Raw genomic sequence first — 23283 nt, forward strand, 5'->3', positions numbered from 1 at the left:
CCTGAGACCAAGTTCTTGGGGCTTATCTTTGACCGTAAGCTGACCTTTATACCACACTTAAAGCAGCTACGGGTCAAATGCACAAGAGCACTGAACATCCTCCGTGTCCTCTCTACTACCAGTTTGGGAGCAGATCGATGTTCTATGTTAAAGGTATGTCGTGCTCTTATTCGATCAAAACTCAACTATGGATCAATGGTCTATGGCTCTGCCAGACCCTCAGTCTTAAAGTTGCTAGACTCCATTCATCACCAAGGACTTCGACTCTGCACTGGGGCTTTCTGCACCTCTTCAGTTCAAAGCTTGTATGTTGAATCTCGTGAACCTTCTCTGCACCTTTGCCGTTTCCAACTATCTTTACTATATTCTTCAAAACTTCGTTCCTTACCAAAGCATCCCTCCTTGGGATGTGTTTTCCTTCCTCAGTTCTGCCACTGTTCCATTTGGCCTTCACATCCAGGCGCAATTGGATGACTTGGGTCTGTCCTTGGATAACATTGCAGATTCCACAGGTCACCCCATCCCACCATGGCTTATTACAGCCACCAATGTGACCTTTCTTTCAGTCATCTGAAAGGGGCAGATACTCCAGATTGGAAGTACCCTCATTTATTTAATGAACATCTTTCAAACAATCATTCCGTTCCCATTTATACAGATGGTTTCAAATTGGGTAATTCAGTGGGCTCTGCTATGGTTTGCTGTGGTTCGGTGATTGTGCACAGAATCCCTTCTACAGCTTCTGTGTTCACTGCTGAACTGTATGCCATATCTCTTGCCCTGGATCATATTGAAGCTGAGCAGTACTCCAACTGCACTATTTATACTGACTCGCTTAGTTCTATACTGGCCCTGGATTTGCTACACATTGGCTTACACCCTGTTCTTGCTGATATTCAAAACCGACTGGCCCATTTCTCATTAACTGCTACTTCTATCCAGTTTTTCTGATACCAGGCCATGTTGGTATTCGTGGGAACGAGCTTGCAGACATGGCAGCTAAATTTATCTGCTCCGGTACTATCACCACTGTGCCTATTCCGTACATGGACTATGGTCTTGTATTCAAGGCTCGCTCCATGCCAGCTGGCAGTCCACTTGGAGTGAGCAATGCAACAACAAGCTTTTTCAAATAAAACCCTATATTGGGCTTTAGCCATCTAGCTTCCGTCAAGTTCGGAAGGAGGAAGTTGTTCTAACTAGACTATGCATTGGTCACAGTTTTTTAACTCATTGTTTTCTTTTATCTGGAACTGATACACCAGTGTGTAGTTTGTGTAACACTCAAATCACTATCAGCCACATTTTACTTTCTTGCCATCGTTACGATTCTCAACGACGGCACTATTTTAAACGTATTTTCCCAGGGTTTATCTGTAACATTGAACAGCGTTATTGGTGATGGTGACATTGTCCACCTTGAAAATGTTTTTAATTTTTTAATGGCCATTAATCTTTTTAATCTCGTTTAAGTGTTGGATAGTTATTCATTACAACTTTTTAATTGTGGTTCCCTTTTCACAGTTTCATTCTCTCTAGTTCAGTTTGACATTGAAAAATGGCCAGAACATTAAATATCTCTACACCAGGACTGGAAAGGCCAACTTCAAATGACTAATGCTGCTGTTTGAATTTGAACTTCCTGTTAGTCGTCCTGGCGAGTTGTTATTCCAATTTTGCTGCATGTGTTTTAAACTTTTATTACTTTACCTTTTGGTACTGGCCATAATGACACATAACTCGGAATCAGGACTGGAAAGACCAACTTCAGGTGACTGACGGTGGTTCTGGTACTTGCCTGTTAGTTTTCCTGGCGGGTTATGATCATTACCATTTTGCTACAGAAGTTCTTTACAACTTTATTGACTGGATGTCAACATCGGTTTTATGCAATTTTCTGTTTTTACTTGCTGTTTTGTTTTTTCCTTTGTTTACTTTTACAAATTTTACTACATTTACTTTACTTTTACCTTTTTACTGGACATTTGGCTATTCATTATTACGATTTTGCTACATGTCTTTTAAAACTTCTATTATTTTACATTTTGATAATGGCTGCTATGATACATAACCCGGAACCAGGACTGGAAAGGCCAACTTCAGGTGACTGACGGTGGTTCTTGAACTTACCTGTTAGTCTTCCTGGTGGGTTATGATCATTAACATTTTGCTAGAGTAAGTACTTTACAACTTCTTTTACTCTGCTTTCTCTCTTACCATTGTAGACTAGGTGTCAACGTTGGTTTTATGCTTTTTCTGTTTTTCAATGATGTTTTGTTTTACCTTCATTTCCTTTTCTGTATTTTACTACATTTAATTTATTTTTATCTTTTTACCGGACGTTTGGCACAGATAGCCTAGCTGCTTTGTGCCATTAAACACTAAATCAATCAATCAACTGTTGAGCAGCTTTCAGCATGACAGAAATGATTAACAATAACTTTTTGTGGTTGGTAGTAAGTGTAGCTCTGAGTGAAATCAAGGGTGCAACATAAGTAACCTTTTTAAAGTTTGTGAAATAACTTAAATTGATAGATAGCTTTTCCCATCACTGGGGTTGGGTAATTTTAATAAACCACACTTCATTTTTTCTGCAATTCTCACCATGTACAACTGCATTATTTGGTTGAAAAATAGTTCACATATAGCATTTGTTACACACCTCCATGATGCTACAGTAGCTCTAGTATGGTTTCACAGCTTACTTTTTATTGGACTGTACTTATGGATTGCAAACCTGCATAATGCAATGCTCACAACTAGTATGATTCCTATTCTGTAACACACAGTGTGATACAGTACAATTGCTATGCTCCTCTGCATATTGATAAGATTAATAACCAGATGAAACAAGATTGTGGAAGCATATTCAGGACAAAAATCAATTTAAATCACTTTCCTTATGAATGGCTACCTCTTTCACTGGATCTAACACCAGCTGATTTCTGGTTTTAGAGATGATTAAATTCATGTATTGTAAGAACCTCTTGCACACATCCATACCCCAAAGATGCAATTGTTCAAGAGGAGGCCAGCATACCAGATGAGAGAGGCATTGTTGCTCTAATATTTTTTGTTGCATTGACCAAATGCATTCTGAATGCTGGAAGAGTATATTTTAAACAGTTGTTTAAAATATCATCTGTAGTGTAAGAAGTATGGCATTCACATCTATATGTTAACTTTAATAACCATCCATGTGCAATCTCATTTTCCTGTGCCAAAATACTTGTGAGATATGAGATAGTGAACATGATATTTTATATATAATCTTCCCAGTTACCACCAAAATTATTCATGCTATGAAAGAGGTTATTGAAAAATAATTAAATTGAAATTACATCATCATTGAAAATTTGGATTAAAGGACAAAGTTGTTATTGATATATAAGGAATGATAAATACTAAATTGATACTATATAGGCATATTTTTTTTCCTTGTGAATATTCTGTTATTAACAGAAATGTGGTACTATTCCATCTAATTCTCTAATACTAATTGGATGATTTCTGCCCATTTAAAACATAAACTTTCAAATACTGATTGCAAATAATTAGGTTTTTACTTCATGATAAACATTACTTGTTTTTCACAGCATTATTGGTTTGGCTTATACAGAGTGGCCCATTTGACCCTACCTATCCATATATCTTATGTATCCAGTGTATCTGTGTGCTGTCCCTCATTCTCACTGCATAATATTATGTGATGCCATATTCTGTAAGACATTTTCCTCAACATAGCAGGGGGTTATTGTTCCAAATGCCGTGTGTGGTAACAGCTGCCTTCAACTCATCATCATCATAATTGAATATAACATAATAACATATGGATGGGTAGGAACTTACGGGCCACCCTGTATGATCAGACTTTGTTATTTGGATAAGTCATGGGATACCTGGGTGGGCTTTTGATTTTAATAAAGACACAAGTAGAGATGTAAGTATAAATGTATAAATCCTACATTGTCTCACTTTAGTATATAACCACAATTCATATACTTAGATTCAGCAACTAACTTTATAATGTTTTCTCTTTCTTGTTGATACAACCAGTTACAACCACAATTGATGTGATCTTTATGATGGTACACAGAGGTGTAATACACCTATTACTACTGATGTGCAGAAGTTACTGATCTTAATAAAACAAATCTGTGTTTACTGATGATGTTGGATGATAAGTGGAATTTTTAATCAGCTGACTGTAGGTTGTTTTATTACATTTCTAACAAATGAACATTTATTGTTATAGTGTACCAGCTTATTGAGGCTAGTGTATTAGCCATGGTAAGAATAATTTCAGTGCTTTCATGACTTGCATTTTGTTGTTTCTTTAGGTATTGGACAACCATGAAAATGGAATCATGCTTACACGATTCCCTTCTGAATATGAAGTAAGTTTAATTATATAACTTAAACTTGAAAACATGGTATTTTAATGAAGGTATCATTGATTTTTACTATTGTTTTACTTTGGGCAAAGCTTGTCATGGTAGATGTTTATGGCATTGAGTTAATCCATAGACAATAATGCTTTAAACAAATTACCAAAGAAATTTGGAAAAATCATTATTAATAATGAAAATTTCTGAAAAGGGTACAGTACTCTCTCTCTCACACACACACACACACACACACATGCCCTATTTTGGGTAACAAAACCTCTGTGTTGTTTTTAATATTAGAATAAAATCACAACTATTTTGACTGTTTCACATTATAAGTATTTTCATTCAAAAACAAGAGTGCTTTAAAAAATAAAGCAACTGATTCTGAATCCTGAGCATTGCTTTATTGTAATAATTTGTTACATCTGTAATGGATCCAAGTTTTCATCCTATGAAAACTGTGAAAGCTTAACCTTTATATCTAATTTTTTGGTTAAAAGCATGAATATATTATATATTTAAAGTTTTTTTATAAATCAAGTTTTTTTACTGACATGAATATATTTTTGACAAGTGACTTGTGTACTAAATTGTTAGGTTATATTTTTCTACACATCACAGTTTTACTTTAAATAGTTAAAAGGTATATAGAGCTGGGTGATTTGTGGATTTCATTAATAAATTATTCAATGGGCTCATTAGTGAATTATGATACTTGGCAAAATAATCAGTGATGTCAGCTAAACATCACCTCTGTGGTCACTATATGTTTATTTTTAAAATGTGTAGTAATCTTGCAATATTGCTGTAAGTAAAATGTTGGAGACATATTTAACTGTTACTATCATGATTTACCAACAAGGTAAATATTGCCTGCTCTTTTTAAAATCATGATGAAACATTGTCTGAATAACAAACCTAAAAAATAATATTTCAATAAAAAATTCAGCAATAATAATATTTTGCACTTGCTTGCCATACTTGCCGTTTTGCTTAAACGGTAAACTTAACAAAGCATATTTAGTTAACATAAAAAACTCAATGAAATCATAATATGAAGATCAAAAAGTGAAAAACCATGATTTAAGAAAACAGAAGGACATCAATATTAACTCTTAACAAAGCTCTGGTTGTGTGTCTTCTTAGTTTCATGTTGTGTATATATCTTCCAGTGTCCAGGTAAGCTACCTCTATGTGAAGATCACAACCTTCTCTAAACATTGTATATTTGTTATTGTGTTAAACTTGTAATAAAGTTTTATTTCTTACCCATTTGACCAATTTATAAAATTTATAAGCTTATCTTATCCCAAGAATTCTGACCATTTTTTGGTGAAGAATAGTTCTGTAGCTTTCAAACACGCAACACTATCACAGTTCACATGAAAGGAACTGAAAGGGGCAGAAGCTATGAAAAATTAAACCTATATATTTACTCTGTTACAGTGTAGTCTAATTCTTACTTTATCCATAATATTTAATTTAAGCTTTCTTTATAGGTATTTTTCATGAGTAAATGATCAAATCTTGTGAAGATGAATCAAGATTTCATCAAGATCTAAGGTCTGTAAAACTATAAGGAAAATGGTTAGAAATTACAAAATGAATTCTATATTCTCAGAGTGATGGGCAAGAAATAAAGGAGTTCTTTGAGATAGGCAGAAAAACTATAAGAAAAAAATTAAGTGTGGTTTGATTACAAGTAAAACTATCTGTGGTTGTGTGTAATTGAATATACAGAGTTCTTTGCTTCATGATTCTAAACTGTTTTTGGGTTAAAATTATTGAAATATATTTAAAATTAGCGGATGAAATTGACTATAATTTGTCTCAAAATTTTATCAAATGTCAAAATCAGAGCAAACCCTGTCTTCAGATTTCAGGCACAATAATTTGGAATTAAGTTACTTTTTAATTCTAAACTTTGTGAATAAAAATGTCATACATGAAGATAACAACATTATTTAAAATTGAAAAACAATAACACATTTATTCACTTATTAGTAACCTTTTACTGTGAGTACACTTTCACACTTGGTAATTCAGACAATTAAGTTTATATTGTTTTACAGGTTTATAAGCATGTTCACAGTAGTGTTGTATCTGATGATACAGATAAAACATATACGTGATAGCACTACATAAAAAAATAACATTTATCTCAAATTACAGAAACTAAGAAACACAACTCATACATTAGAGAGTAGAAACATAAATTGAATATCATAATATTTAAATTCTCAATTAAAATAATTTGACATCAGGTTGTTAAAAGTTTTAATATCTTATTCTCACAAAAAGTGAACAGTTAACAATGTTAAATATTGCAGCTAAGGAAGGTTTATGTGTTGATATTTTTTGCATCTAAAAATCACTGAACCTGTGAGCGACCTGAGATTATGAGAAGCAACATGGAGAAGTTAACTATTAAATGTAAAGTTAAACAATGTAGCAATGAAACATGCCTGAAATGTTCTAGATATGACTATGGATGTGATCTCTTAAGTGTAGTGATTAAGCTAAACCATGGGTTCAGGTTGGATGAGAAAGAATTTGTTTGAAGATATCCCAATTGATTTGACATACCATCTGGATCAGAGAATCATTAATTGGTTATTTTTTGACAGTGAAACATGAAAAACAAAAAGTACACAGTAGTATCTTCAAAAAGGGGAATTGTAAAAATGTATATAAGAAATCATAAGTTTTAGTATTTTGTGAAATTGATAGCATAGCAAAACCTGGAGCATGCAGTGTTGAAGCAGATGCACGTTGCATTGCAAGATGATGTCTCTAATGATTCTAAAAATAAATATATTATTTCTGCAATGAAGAGTAAATATAAGAAGGATGTTATAAAGCTCACTACGATACCACTATAGTATAATCCATATGAATTTAATCATGTCATAGTTTCATTAATATTTAGTTGTTTTATTTTAGAAGTTGTGCTGAGCTTCACTGATCAAGATCTATTGAAATAACCCTAAATTACCTGTGTCTAGAATAACCCTCTTCTTGGTCATTCTAGGATCGGTATTAAAAGATGCTAGGCTGGTTCATGTGGCAGGTAATGGTCACTCTAGCCTTTTCAATCTTGCAGTTTTATAACACATGCTTTCTCAAAATCTTAATATTAAACCATAACATGTTTTTATGTTGTATATTGCGTCAGAGTAGATAATTACTGATTAACATTATTCCATATTAATTTAACATACAAACAGTAATGGATCACCTGCAGTACCTCATGCTGAACACCCTGCATTTATGCAGTGGTATACGAAATACTGGGAATCGCTAAAGTCTGAAGCTTATGCATTAATTTAGAAATAGTGAAAGATGTATTCACTATTACTGGCCTTTTGTAATAATACTGTGTGCTGTATTTACTTTTCTCAGACAATTTAGTATTATTTTATCTATTAATAAGTTTGTGCACAATAATTTTGAACCTTTAAGTGTTGTATCTGAAATTATGTAGTTACTTAAATGATTTGTAACAAAGGGAAATGAATAATCATAAAAATATTTATTAGGCAAATACATACTTAACCAGAGTAAAAACCTAGTATATAGAATGTTTTCTATGTAGCCTAAATTTAAAGTAAAAAAATCATAAAAATTAGCAGCTCAGCATGGCCAGCTGGTTTGGGTGCTTGACTCGTGATCTGAGGGTCGTAGGTTCAAATCCATGTTGCACCAAACGTGCTAGCCCTTTCAGCCATGAGGGCACCATAATGTGACAGTCCCACTATTTGTTGATAAAAGGGTAGCCCAAGATTTGGCAGGGGGTGGTGATAACTAGCTGCATTCCCTCTAATCTTACACTGCTAAATTAGGGACGGCTAGTGCAGATAGCTCTCATGTAGCTTTGTATGAAATTAAAAAAATAATAATAATTAGAACAACATTAATTTGTTTTATAAAATAAAGACTTTTAATAGTTACAACTTTGTCTTATAAAGTTTGAAAATTTTTAGAGAATGAGGATGTTTGGAACATTTTTAATGCTATATTTTATTTAAAAGAAAAATCTTTGGTAATTTAAATCAGTATCTCTTGTTATATCTGTGCTTTAGGAACACATTGCTTCTATCTTTTGTTTTATTGAAATTTATTGCATATATTACAAGAAATTTTCTGGGTATGTGATGTGAATTTAATGAGCATATGTTTTACAATGTTAAAGGAAATAAACTGTCAAACACTTGCTGAGAAATCAGTAAGGCAAACAGTTTGTATATATTAGTAATACTACTTTACTAAGACTTAAGTTGCACATCACTGCAGTCAGACTATTATTTTCATTTTTCAGTGTTTCCTATAACATGCATATACAAGAACCAGTCAATTACACGAGTTCTGCTTTGCTTAAAGAGGTTAACAATTTAATACAAGTTAATGGTGTTACATATTATTAATTTATTAGACTACTACAAAGTATCAGATGATGTCGGGGGGGGGGGGCAAAATCCCTACCCTGGATATATGCCTGCTCATACAACAATAAATAATACAGTTACTAAATAAAGTTACAAATGTAAAATCACATAAATTTAAGTTTTATTGAACATTATAGTAGCCAGAGGGCTGGTGGTGGATTCTGCCAGATAATTGTTGCCTCCTGGCTATCAGTTCAAAGTGAGTGATAGTAATTAGATTGCCATTAAGTAGCCAGAGAGTAGGCAGTGGGCACTGACATCTGGTTGCAGACCCTTCAATTAGTTGTATATGAGTGACAATTGATTAATCAAAATTTTCATTAATTGCTTATTGCTATAACCAAAAAGAGTACCAATTGGAAACTAATTTCAGTTAATCAGTTACTTACAAACAGTAATTAATTAATTTGCCCATTTCTAGAAGCATATATAAATTGTGTTAGCCATATATATCTGTTTGATATCTTGATAATAATTTATATGTGTAGGAAGGCTCAGACAATATTAATTTAATGTAACAAAAATTTTTTTTCCTTTTTATAACAACTGTTCAAATAAAACTAATAGTAACAGTCATGTAAGCTTTTAACTGTGCGATGGAAGTCTTCTAAACAATAATGCCAAGCATGTTAACATAAGTCACTTGCTTAAAATACAAAGTGGACATGTTTACAAAAAAGTGAAAATACTTGTACAGTATTACTTAACCCAGTTGCAAATATGAGTAGAAATTAAACGTCATATTCATCCAGAGTGTTAGATTTTTTTAACAGAAACTTTAATTTATGTCTTGTATAATTTAACAAGGAAAATGACTAGATCAAAGCATGATAGCTATGCATATATATCTAGATTTTGACTACATCAAAGCACTAATGGAACAATAAATAAAGGTTTAGATGTTAGATAGTTTTCTTTTCTCATTGATAACTTGAATAAATGTTGCACAGTACTTGCAGAAGAAGTCTAGAGTTAACATTATATACTATTTGTACTAGAGTAACAATATGGATATTGTATGTTATAACAGAATGCTTCCTATGGGTGATTGTTTGTGTTAGTAATTCCTAATTGTAGTGTTCTATTACAATCTTGTTTAAATGTTTTTGGTATTTAAAGAAAGAAACATTTTAGTGTCACTATTCAGTATTGCTTTCATATGAACTCAGTCTTGAAGAAAAATGTTCTTTTTAGTTACAGTTTTATGTTGCATATTATACTTAAAATAATTAATAACGTAAACTGAAAGCTCAAGTGTCTTGTTAATGTGCAATATATTTATGTACATTACTCAGGTTTTAAGACAAAACACAAATTAAACTGTGACTTTCCTTTTTCTTGCTAAAACAATGTAAATTTTGATAATTTTCTGTGTGTAAGTATAAAGACAGAAGATTTAGAGTTAGGAAATTCATTTTGGCCAGTTGATTATACTCAATATGTTAATGTGATGCTTTCTAGGAAAAATTAAAGTGCTTTTAATAAAGATGTTATAGTTGTATTTTTATGTGTTTTTGTTTATCGAGTATAAGTGTTGAGCTTCTGTTGTGAAAAAGGTCCCTGAGTAACTTCCTTGTGACTTTTGTTTTGTTCATGTTAATAAAGTAATTCTGATAAGTAAAGATATTTGAACGATATTCTTACTTTGAAAGCTTCTCAGTTTGTAAGATTTTAAAAATTGTTGATTTATATTTTGAGATTATGGATGGAGCAACTGTATGTGATGATAAATATTTGTTGAAATATACAAGGTCTTTTAATTTTTCATTTGTCAAGACATATCGATTTAAGTCATAACATACTTTTTGATGTAGTATCTTACCTCCACTCATGCATATAGCTATTGTTTAGTGCTGCCCCTACACAACATTTTTTGCATGCTGTAAGTTTTGAAACTCCCTCTTACTTCACAATCCATGTAATTCCCAGCATTTTCACGTGGGTTGGAGCTGAACCATTCAGTATAAATTCTTACATGAGTTGGTTGCAGTACCTAATCCTATTTCATTTGGAGGTTTTAGTTTCATGTACTCTTTCTCTGTGATTGGTAAGGTGAAGTTTTATTCTAGTTTTGTGCAGTCCTATCCTAGAGGGCACCACTGAATGAGAATAGCTGTGTGTGAGGGGGTATCTATCAAAATAAATTTTCACAGTAGGAAATTTATAAAACTTTTCCTACTTTTAATTTGTATGTAGAAAGTGTCTTCTCATTGTATAGTATTTTGTGGAAGTCTAACAAATGTTTAGCATGAAACAATTAAGAAAGATTTTAAGACATGGAAAAATGAATTTGCAATGTTTCTTCATTAGCAGTTACAATATTCTATGCTGTATATTTAAACTAATATATTTTTTTTAAGAAAGTTACACATCAACAGCTAGATTATGAGTCAATGGGCTATTATAGCCTGCTAGAGTTGGTGGGTGAACTTCCAGATGTTTTTTTAGTCAGCCGTTCTCATCATAGTCATGAGTGGACATTGTATGATGCCAGGTACAGAAAAAAGGAAGATATCAGAACAACAGAGGAACAGTCAAGTAAGAATAGTGTTTTTATGGGTATGTAGTGCAGTGTTGAATGTGCAATCATTACAAATGCACCACACACACATATGTTTCATTTGAATGAGAAATGTGAAATGAAGGGATTTCTTCTCATGATTCTTTTGAACCACTATTGTATTTGTGATTTGAAGTTTCTGTTCCTTTCAGATTCTTAGGTGTTTTCTTGTTAATTGATCAAGAAGCTATGCATCAGACTTGTCATTATAGAAGGAAGTTTATCTGGGTTATGCATCTTGTATACTTATTTTTATTAACTTTCACCATTGATTGGAATATATTTTTAATTTCCTTTAATTTGGACATGTACAATTTGATGGAAAATGTTAAGGTGGTTAAATCTGAGGAACAGATAACATATTACTAAATTTTAGTTGATTTGTCTGTCTAGCTTTACCTTGTTACATACCATAAATTTTATGGCTACATGGTTACATACCATAAAATGGATGATAATCATAATCGTGGAGGATTTTTTTATTAAACATTTTATGGAAATGTCATGTTATTTGGTGTCTTTGTTTTGTTACTGACATCCATGTTCTTTTCTAATGTATTTTTACTTAAGTTTTGACTTATAAAGATCCATATTTTTGATCATTAACTCTCTCATTATGGCCTTGGTTGATTTGACTTTAAATTTGACCTTAGGAGTTACCTTACTCTTACTATAGCTTCTGCTATGTTTTGTGTATTTTCACAAAATTAAACACTAAAAAGCCATTTGTAGACAAAAAAGCCAGAATTGTTAATGAACTATTTTCATAAAAGTTTCCACATGAATATATGGAGTCAAAGTGTTGATTCTTCTGAATCAAAATTTATCTGAAAAATCTGAAATTTCGTGTGTTTTTTCAATGAAACACTATCTTATTTATTATTTTCTCTAGCCTAACTTTATATGACATTGGTTGATTTAACTCTCATAAACCATTAAAAAAAACAGAAATTAATCTAAATTACCCCTTTTAACTTTCTAAAATCATTTCAGGTTATAATTGAAACTACATTTGTCCATCCTTAATTTGTAGAATCAGTTGGTGAACATGAAGCTAACATTACCTTACAGATTTACATGATGCATGGATTACTCATGAGTTGACCAAGAGCATGCTCTGTGAAAAACTATTAGCATTATTCTTTATTTTACCTAATTTAACATAAGAAGTTTCCATGTTTTGGATTTTAGTTACTTTTATAATAATAAATAAAGAATACTCACAAGAAACTAGAAATATCATAAATACTTTGATCTTTTTTTCTGTCAATTTTTGATGTAACAAAACTTTACTTTTTTGATATTAATGTATTACTCACTAAATAATTTTTAGTTAATTAAATAGTGCATCAAATAACACAGAATATTAACATATAATGTCATATAGCTATCAAAATTTGTCTGGTTTTGTAACTATGCAACAAAACCCGTTAAAAATTCAGCTATAAATAAAGTTTCAGCTGGAAATGAGACAGACAGTTTTATGTACATAAAACATTGTGATATACCTTTTGATAGATCAAAATCTTAGCTTTGTATTAGTTACAAATAATATAGTATTAAATGTTGGAGAGAGCTTTTGGCAAGTGTGAAAGTGAGAATGTGATAAGTGGGTGTGGCAGTAGGGGTCTTATCCATTACATAGCTCTATAACCAAATAAGATTGAAGGCTATGAATATTGGGCTTTGCTTGAGCAATGATGATTTTATAATGAGTAACTTATGTTTGTACTTTTGGGAGGGGTGGTAAATAGTTTACAGAAGATGAGGTGCCTAGAGAGCAAATGTGTCAATGTTCACACTAGGGGAATATCTAGATTTTTTAAATATTATCTTGTAAAAAATAAGAACTTAAAACTTAGATACTATTAGCTTTACTTTTATGCTATATTTATTGATATACCATAAAAAAAAGAGAAATCTAACTTCTAAGTTTACTCACTAAAACCTAATGATACATAGAAAAAAGGATACCTGTAGTGAAAAGGTTAAATAGATTTTACCACATATTATTGTGTAACTGTAAGTTATGTATGAACAAAAGTTTTTCACACATATATTGCAACAACTTTATTTAATTCAAGTACAAATGAAAGTGTATATAAATGAGTAAACTTGATTAGTACATGTTAAATACAACTCCATCTCCTTTTTTTTTTCTTCTTTAGAACATTTGCTTTATGTGACCGTATTAAAGAGTTGTAGCTGTTATTTTGGCTTTAAAGTATTTTTTTCATTTTCCACTTACCTCTGTCAATTTTAAGTTGCAGTTTCTTACATAATTTCATCACTGGAATCTTTCCTGTCTTCACAAATTCATCAGTTAGTGTCTCTGCTGTTACTACTGAGTCTAATTCTTCATTCATCTTATGTTTGTTATTTGATTGCTTCAATTCTGTCATACAAAATTTCTCCACTTCATATTCTTTTCTTCCTTTTTAAGTTAAATTTGCCTCCAACAGATCAGTTTCAATAATTTTTTTTTGTTTTTTGAGGTCTTTTTTCCTGTTAAAATGACTATAAAAGTGATCTGAGATAATTTTTCTTACTTTTGAACTATGCATTCCTTCTTGAGGACTTGTTCCAAGTTAGCCATTTTATTTTATTCCACTATACTCTTACAATGAAATGATGGTTTCAGCTGCCTTTTTTGATACTTCTGAAGAAGTGATTAGATAAAGGTTTTAAATTTATGCCCTATTTCTTAACTGTAAGCTTCATCCCTTTAGGTTTCTATTTCCAGGGCTGTTGTGCTTCATTACAGGTGCTATCCTTGTGTATACTCTATTATTTCTCCAAAAGATGGCCAAAAGTCACTTGGAGATGTCACCTGTTTTAGCGAGATGACAGTTGTGTGTTGTCTATTAGTCAGTCAGTATACACTAAAAGGATGTCACATGAAGGATACTTAGTGTTGTAGTTTGTACTGTAGTGACCTAAGTAAAATGAGTGCATGTCATGAATCATGAGAATAATTATATATGCTGTAGTATTCAACACATGAACTTCTAAAGCAAGAAAAAAACATTCCTCTTAATTTCAGTGCAATTTCATTCTTGTAACAGAAAATGTTTGGGAATCCAAGTACATCTAATTATTTGTTATATAATTATATTTGTAGTTCTGATTGATATTATTACTGTATGTAGAGTCTCACTCATTCAGATGCAGTAGTCATACCTCTGGTTATACCTTTGTATTTTTTTCTTTATCCTTCCCTTACTTTTTCTTTGTGATGTTTTTGTAACACTTAATCATCACATTTAGTTACTATTACAGTTTTACTTTCTTCAGGCTTTAAACTTCCTGCCTTATTAGGCTTTTTTTTTAAGATTCTAGTGTGAAAAAATATATTATTTGGTTATAATATATATAATTTACAGATCAAAACTTGTATTTCTTTTTGTTATAGATTTAGTGTATAGTGGAAACAATGTAATCTTTACAGCTTAACTAGTTAAAATAATCATTAATCATAATAACCCATTGTAGACAGCTAGATGGTTTTGCATGTTGATCAAAGTATGTATGTCATCAACTGGTATATTACAACAAAGTTTAATATACAATATAATTACATTTAATGCATGTATTCAGTTCTTGTATCATTTTCATTTTGTGTGTATTGAACATTTCTATAGCATAATACAACAACTTAAGAATTAAATATCAGTTGGAAAATTAAATGTTTGAATATAAAAAAGAAATTCCTATTACATAATATTTCTTAGTACTACTGAAATTAGCACATTTTTTCTTCAGTTTTTCTAATGTTCAATTCAGGCTCAAAAGAAAAAAAGAAAACAGATACTGAGAATGAAACTGTAGAAGGTATAAAAAATAAAATTTTAAAAGTGATACTAGTGTACCCTGAGGGAATACCTTTGAAGCAGTTTGAAGATACTTATAAGGTAAGAAGTACAATTTATTCATTAAATGCATAGATCTTATTTTCACGTCTCCAATTTTATATTGTCTTTGTAATGTTGCAGTTCTTGTTTTATTTTGTACTTAAAGTTTTTATACAAGTTTACCTGATTATTACTTACTGAATATCTGCTAAGTTAATTTTTTGTCAGTTGTCGATGAAGTATGAACTAATTACAGTGCAGCTTTGTGGTTGATATTCCTGATAAATGCTTCATTCTAGATAAGATATACAATAACTTTTTTTTTTTGTGTTCTGTACTATAATTTATATCAGACAACTCTCTGACTTATTAATGTTAAATAATTTATGTATTGTGATTTAAATTTAGAAGTTAATTACATGTTTATGTATTAAATTTATGATATTTGTCAACAAGATTAATGCACACAAATTTCTTTCTTAACATAAATATATTTTAATATACAAATAATAATATAATTGATTGTAATAGTGAGTCTTCTATTTTGTATAAAACATTCATGGAGGGCAAATTAATTCTACGTTCATATTAAAATAATGTTAAATCCATTACACTTTATATGTTGGTAGATATACTTTGTATTGCACAACAGTTAGTACTGAGTTTTTATTGGGTGACAATTTAGACATCCATGATGTCTGTGTGAAACAATACTGCTGGTTTGAAGAATGAAAAAAATTGTTTTATGACCAAGAGCTTGTTTTAATTTTAATAGATGAATTGCCAAGAAGAGCTTCCTTGGAGAAAAGCTGGTTTCAGTGATCTGCGAACATACTTAGAGACAGTGACCAATTATGAAGTAGACGTACAGTGTAAGAATCAAGGTAAATAGATTGTTGAGTATTTTTGGTATACCCCATTGGTCTGATTATAAGGCAATATTTTTTATTAATAATTAAGCTGTAATATTCATAGTTGATTTATAATCACAGCTGCTTACAGGTCTCTTCCCCTATTTTAGCCTATTGTATTCTTGAATGTCCATATAGCATCCATTTGTGCATGCATGCAAATGTTCACTCAGGATCATCGTTAACTCTTGCAACTAATCTTACTTCAGACTATTTTCTTATAGTTTTGATTCTGCACACCTAAGAAAAGGATATTATGATACACAATTTTTTTTCCTTTTGCATGGTTTTTTAAAATGGGTGTCACCTTACATTTGAGGTCAGCCTATAATCAAACCAATACGGTATTTTATGAAAGTGGCTTTGTTATTTAAACAGTTAAGCCTTCTATTAAACCATGTTATATTTATTTCATTTACTATATCTGAAGGCAACCATTTCTATTTGTCAATCATCTTGTTAGAAAAGTAAAAATGTATTTACTCTTCCCTGCAAGAATTTGTATTTGTGTCACTTTGCCCTATTATCTGTACTATTAATTATGAAAAAAAAGATGGGACATCAATACTGTTAATTTGCATAGTAATCTCAAATGTTTTAAATGTATGTTTTTTAACTCGTATATATAAGAGGAAAAATTTCAACTCTGTGTGTGCAGGTGGGTCAAAGTGCACATGTTTAACATTTAACGTTTTCTTACAGAGGTACATTCAGGATTTAATAAATTTACAAAATTATTTACCAACATGTATTAATAACCATGGCATCAAAATGTTGTTTATAGTTCAAATTTTAATATAAACTTGCATTATTCAATTTCAAAAGTAAACATTTATGGTAATTCTCAGTCTTAACTTCTTTCTATCACATGCAACACTTTTTTGCTCAGTACTGTTCATTTTGGGTTTTACTTCTACTCTTTGTCATCTGTATTTGACATAAATTACTAATATAAATTTTTAAATTTCAGTTTTCTTGCTGTACTGAGATACAACCAGGAAGTCAAAACTATATACCTTGTCCTGCTATCATGTCCGATTTTTCAAAATAATTTCAGTGATTCTCTCTTGTATTTTGTTTTAGATTGTTTATAAAGAATAGAAAGAGAAGGTTTAAATATACAGAATTTTGTATTAGTATATACATTATTTTTTGACAGTTCTTGAATAATTTGGCCTATTGTTTCATTGTTTGTTATTGCTGATGTCACTCTGAGTAGCTAAAAAATTAGTTAAATACTAGGTTTTCTTTATTATACGTGACGCAAAGATTTAGTTTCTCACCTTCAAAATTTTATTAAACGACTTTTTGGTTATATTATACCAGTTAGTATAACCTAAAATCTTACCTAATAATCCATAATTTAATAGCATATAATCTTAAGCATTTTCTCTTTTCTATTTTTCTTCCACCACCACTTGAAATGGTAAGAAAATAAAAGTAAATTACTCACTCTAGAACTGTCATTGTTTAGATAAACCATTATTTTTTATAATCTTCAATATTGTTTGATTACAGAGCTATCAAGTAGAAAATCAGAACCCTCCTACCACAGCAATCTTATCAAGTAGAAAATCAGAACCCTCCTACCACAGCAATCTTATCAAGTAGAAAATCAGAACCCTCCTACCACAGCAATCTTATCAAGTAGAAAATCAGAACCCTCCTACCACAGCAATCTTATCAAGTAGAAAATCAGAACCCTCCTACCACAGCAATCTTATCAAGTAGAAAATCAGAACCCTCCTACCACAGCAATCTTATCAAGTAGAAAATCAGAACCCTCCTACCACAGCAATCTTATCAAGTAGAAAATCAGAACCCTCCTACCACAGCAATCTTATCAAGTAGAAAATCAGAACCCTCCTACCGCAGCAATCTTATCAAGTAGAAAATCAGAACCCTCCTACCACAGCAATCTTATCAAGTAGAAAATCAGAACCCTCCTACCACAGCAATCTTATCAAGTAGAAAATCAGACCCTCCTACCACAGCAATCTTATCAAGTAGAAAATCAGAACCCTCCTACCACAGCAATCTTATCAAGTAGAAAATCAGAACCCTCCTACCGCAGCAATCTTATCAAGTAGAAAATCAGAACCCTCCTACCACAGCAATCTTATCAAGTAGAAAATCAGAACCCTCCTACCACAGCAATCTTATCAAGTAGAAAATCAGAACCCTCCTACCACAGCAATCTTATCAAGTAGAAAATCAGAACCCTCCTACCACAGCAATCTTATCAAGTAGAAAATCAGAACCCTCCTACCACAGCAATCTTATCAAGTAGAAAATCAGAACCCTCCTACCACAGCAATCTTATCAAGTAGAAAATCAGAACCCTCCTACCACAGCAATCTTATCAAGTAGAAAATCAGAACCCTCCTACCACAGCAATCTTATCAAGTAGAAAATCAGAACCCTCCTACCACAGCAATCTTATCAAGTAGAAAATCAGAACCCTCCTACCACAGCAATCTTATCAAGTAGAAAATCAGAACCCTCCTACCACAGCAATCTTATCAAGTAGAAAATCAGAACCCTCCTACCACAGCAATCTTATCAAGTAGAAAATCAGAACCCTCCTACCACAGCAATCTGTCACATCCTCTCTTTCAGCATGTGTTAATAGTTCACTTTTACATTTAATTGTATATTCTGTATTAATCAACCTTTTGTGCTCCTAGAATCTAACACATATAAAGTAATGCCATCAGAAAATAAAGGAAAAATAATAAACAGAGAGAATCATCAGTAGTCTTGGCACATTAAATTGTTCTAGGCAAGAGAATAATAAATTAATCTGAGACATTTTTTCTTCTTTTATTAGCTATATTTTAGTACACCAGCAATACCAAGCATGGGGCTTACTTATGCTTAATTTGATTTTATTAATCATCAGGATCAACCTATCCTAAAAATGAAATTCTTTTAGGCACGATTAGAGTAAATTCATCTATCCTTTGGCATGGACAAATACATCAGTTGAAAAGATTTACTTTCAGAGTCCCAAACTATGAAAAGGTAATCAAGGTACGAGCTAACAATTTATGCTTGAAAAAAGTCAGAGCCATTCTATGAGGCACTATGCTGTGGCTAAAAGATGGTTCAAAATAGATTGATGTAATATTGGCAAAAGAAAACAACACTTTGGAAGTACTGTTAACAGTAGCTTTAGAAATATGTCAACCTTTCAAAATGTCTAAACAATTTTAAGATTTGTCTAGTATTTTAATGTTATTCTGTTCAATTTTTTCTCAATACTTGCAGTTTGTTCTGCCACATCTGTGTTTTACTATTTTATAATGAACTTGAAGTCTGTTTTCCATTCTTTTCTTTGTAAGCTGGAATGTTGTAATTTTCTTTTATAACATGCATTTTTTGATGGTGTTGGAGGTTTGACTTGTATACAACAAAGCTTTAAGTTTGAATTTCTACAAATTATTTTGATGGAATAATATTTGTGAAGCTGTAAGTTTTGATTTCCACATTAGTACAAATGTTTTTGGTGTGAGGGAAATGTCACAACAAAGCTGTAATTTTTTATTTCTACAAATGTTTCATATTTTTAATTTTTTATCTATGTAAAATAGCCAGACAGATAGGTGAGATTTTTTTTTCTAGGTCAAATTGTTGTGTATTCCCAACAAAAAGAATCAAGCTTGAAGTCATTATCAGCAGCACCATCATTAGCAAAAGCAGATTTGGTGAGTTTCACTTTGAAAGAGTAAATTTTATAGTAGAAAAAAAACTTTTTTTACAATATGTTTAATACATTATTTTTTTATGTTTATGTCGGTATCTTTCTCTAATTAATGAAGTGATCATGGTATTAAAACACATTCGTAGTATTTTAATTTTTTTTACTTTATGTTAACATCCTATTTTTTATTGATGAATATCTCCAGTCTTAGAATTTGTCATTGCTGTTTGTATTTTATAATTGTAAACAAACTTGCTAGGTTTGTACTTGCATAATATACTATGATGTTTATATGTACCATAAAAAGCTAAGAGTATTGTGTTGGAAAAATTTGTCTATTTTACACTAGTTTTGTTAGGAGTTTATAGAACATTGATATTTATAAACATTTTCAACAAGGAAAGTCTTTGTATTAGTCGTTAGGGTATATATTCAACTAATTTTGAACAATCTACCATTACTTTTTCTTCCTATAAACTGTACTTCTTTATATGGTAAAATTATAAGGAATTTCAAGGCACAAAATCAGGCTTACAGAAGAAAGAGATAACATACTTAATTATATCTGAAATTAGAACAACTTTCCTATGAATTTTTGATAACAGGCAAGTCAAGAATTAATCATTGCATCTTAGACATAATATCTGGCCAACATGTATGTTTCAGATTTCTCGATGTCATGAACTTAGTGGATTTTGAGTTTATGGATATAAGTAGTTTCTTTACTGTTTCATGTATATGTTGGTCATTTTAAAGTGCCTCCAAGTGATACAACAGTATATCTGCAGACATGCATGCTAGAAAGTGGGATTTGATTCTTGTGGTGGGCAGAGCAGAGATAGGTCATTGTGTAGCTTTGTACTTAAATACAAAACAAATAAACAAATCTTTCCAAATAAGAAATTGTTATTCATCTGTTACTGTTGTTTTTGTACAAATGAGATTTTTCTGTCAGTTAATTATTGTATCAAATAGTCTGTTTCTAGATACTTTGTTTTCTCTGCTTCCACTGACAAACCTGAAGAAGTTGGGGAAAATTTTAAATAACATGATTATTTTAATCCAGAGGTGCACAAACTATTTTGAGTCAGGTGCCACAAAAAAGTGAAGATTAAAATCGTCCAACAGTTGTTTCACACAAGATGGACATCACATTTAAGAACACACAAATAACGATTTCATCAAAGAGTTTGCACATTACTCTAGGAAATGTTATGATACGTCAACTGTCACAAAGTAAGTGCGATGGATGGTGCTGCATGTCATCTACGAGCTTAGAAATGTCCGGCTTGATGTTTGACATTGAAAGACGTAAGACTGCTTCCAGATGATCATCAGTCAGCTGATTGCGAGTGTTGTTTTTGTTCAGTTTTATATGCGAGAAAGCCTGTTCACAGCAGTACTTGCTGGACATGTGCGTTCTCTTTCAGATTAGCAAATGTATCGGGCAACGTTTTGTAGAAGTCAAGCAAACTGTTTTCTCGGAAATCAGTAAGTTCGAGCTGATATTCTGCTGACAAGTCATCCACTGACACACTGAATGGATCAGCAAAAAGTTTCATCAACAATCTGCATTGGTCAAAGTCATGAAACTGTGAATTGAAGGATTGAATCAAGGTATCTAGCTTCCCAACATAAACTTGTGTGTCAATGTCCTGATTCTTCTGTGACTGGAAAGTGGGAAAGTGCACAAAGTTGCCTGATGCTGCTTGCTGCCCGGAATAACTACAAATTTGTCCTGAAAACTGAGACGTAATTTGCAAGCTGATATTTGCCTTGCAACTTTAAATTCAGATCATTCAAGTGTTGTGTCATGTCGACCAGAAAGGTCAAATCAGCTTGCCATGCTGGATCAGTCATGGAAATCACTTCTGTGTCTTTGTTCTTGCTTCTGAGGAATTCTATCATCTCATCAATCAACTCCCAGAATCTTTTGAGCATCTTCCCTCGACTCAGCCAGCGTACTTCACAGTGATACAGAAGGTCACCATAGTCTGATGAATTTCTTCAAGAAGACTTCGAAACTGACGGTGATTGAGCTCTCGTGATTTGATGAAATTAATGGTTTTCGTCACTAATGCCATCAGTGTTTGAAAACCAAGTTTTTTACTGCACACGTCCTGTTGGCAAATAATACAGTGCAACTTCACCAACTGTCTGTTATGCTTTCCACGATGATTCATCAACAGTGCTACCAGCCCGCTACTTTCTCCGGTCATGGCTAGTGCTCCATCAGTTGTCAGATTTACCAGTTTTTTGAAATCCAATGAAACACTACTACACAGTCATACTGTCTCCTCGAATAGAGCAGACCCAGTTGTCTGACCCTTCATGGAACCCATGCCGATTGGTTCCTCTGTGATATCAAATGATGATGGCACACCATGAACAAAAACTAGTAGCTGTGCTGTTGAACTGATGTCAGTCAACTCGTCTGCTGCCAAAGAGAAGAAGACAAAGTTGGCTGCTTTATTTGGCTGCCTTGTCACATCTGCTGAGAGGTATGAAATTTTTTGTTGAACTGTCATGTGATTCAAACCCATCTGTCTGTAGCTTGTGAACTGCTTCCGGACACAACTTTTTCGATGCAGTAAACATACATTGCTTGACAAAATCACCATCTTTGAACGGTCGGCCAGATTTCGCTATCATCAACGAAATATTGTAACTAACCTCACATACTGCACCTAAATTTGCTGACTGCTTTGAGAAAACGTTCTGCTGGTGATTCAGTGACCACCATAGAGATTCATTTCGAGCTGTTCGTTCATCACCGACAACGTTGTGGAAATCTTTATGCTTCGACTCATAATGACACTTTATATTGGATAGCTTCGCCACTGCTATTGTCGAATGACACAGCAGACAAATCACATTCTTCTGTTGTTGAACAAAACAGTATTGTGTAGTCCAATCATCATGAAACTGTTGGTTTTTGCCGTCAACTTTTCTTTTACTATTAGCTGCCATTTTTGTTATGAAATAATATCAAAATAGGGCTCTTAATTAAATCTTGAAGATTGGAACTTGTGAGATTTCATAATTACGGAAACATTACGCCATTGCGCCAATGATTAAATGCCTATGCATTAACGAGATTTGCTTATTAAATTTTCTTTATTGCTCGACACAAATATGGAACTATCCAGTATCTAGTGTAATGCATATTCTTCTATAGCGCTTAATCTTCGACCATGTACAAACTCTAAGCACATGAACTGGTTGAGTTTACACTGATACTAAGAAAATAAGTATTTAAATTTTATGTTACAGGAAATTTGTATGAACAAATTCTGTTTGTATGTGTATCATTTATAAGCTGAATGTTTCATTTAGTTTTCAAAATTTGAAAATATGGTAAATTTTCAGTTTTTTTTTTATTCACTCTCTCATTAAAGTAGCAAATTGACACAGTTGATGGG

At 32.0% G+C, this 23283-nt stretch overlaps 1 protein-coding gene across 5 annotated transcripts in view; it reads left to right on the plus strand.

The window, feature by feature from the left end:
* Positions 1-23283, plus strand: part of LOC143248825 (tudor domain-containing protein 5-like) — a 103317-nt gene that overhangs the window by 11527 nt on the left and 68507 nt on the right. For 3 of the 5 annotated variants that reach the window (XM_076497617.1, XM_076497613.1, XM_076497614.1), the window contains exons 3-7: positions 4341-4397; positions 11197-11374; positions 15159-15307; positions 16023-16131; positions 19783-19865. In XM_076497617.1, the coding sequence (XP_076353732.1) occupies positions 4341-4397; positions 11197-11374; positions 15159-15307; positions 16023-16131; positions 19783-19865 (576 nt within the window). The remainder of the gene's footprint in view (positions 1-4340; positions 4398-11196; positions 11375-15158; positions 15308-16022; positions 16132-19782; positions 19866-23283) is intronic. The other 2 variants (XM_076497615.1, XM_076497616.1) reach the window with 1 other exon arrangement.

This window comes from Tachypleus tridentatus, chromosome 4, assembly GCF_004210375.1.
Source record: "Tachypleus tridentatus isolate NWPU-2018 chromosome 4, ASM421037v1, whole genome shotgun sequence".
Taxonomy (NCBI): Eukaryota; Metazoa; Arthropoda; class Merostomata; order Xiphosura; family Limulidae; genus Tachypleus; species Tachypleus tridentatus.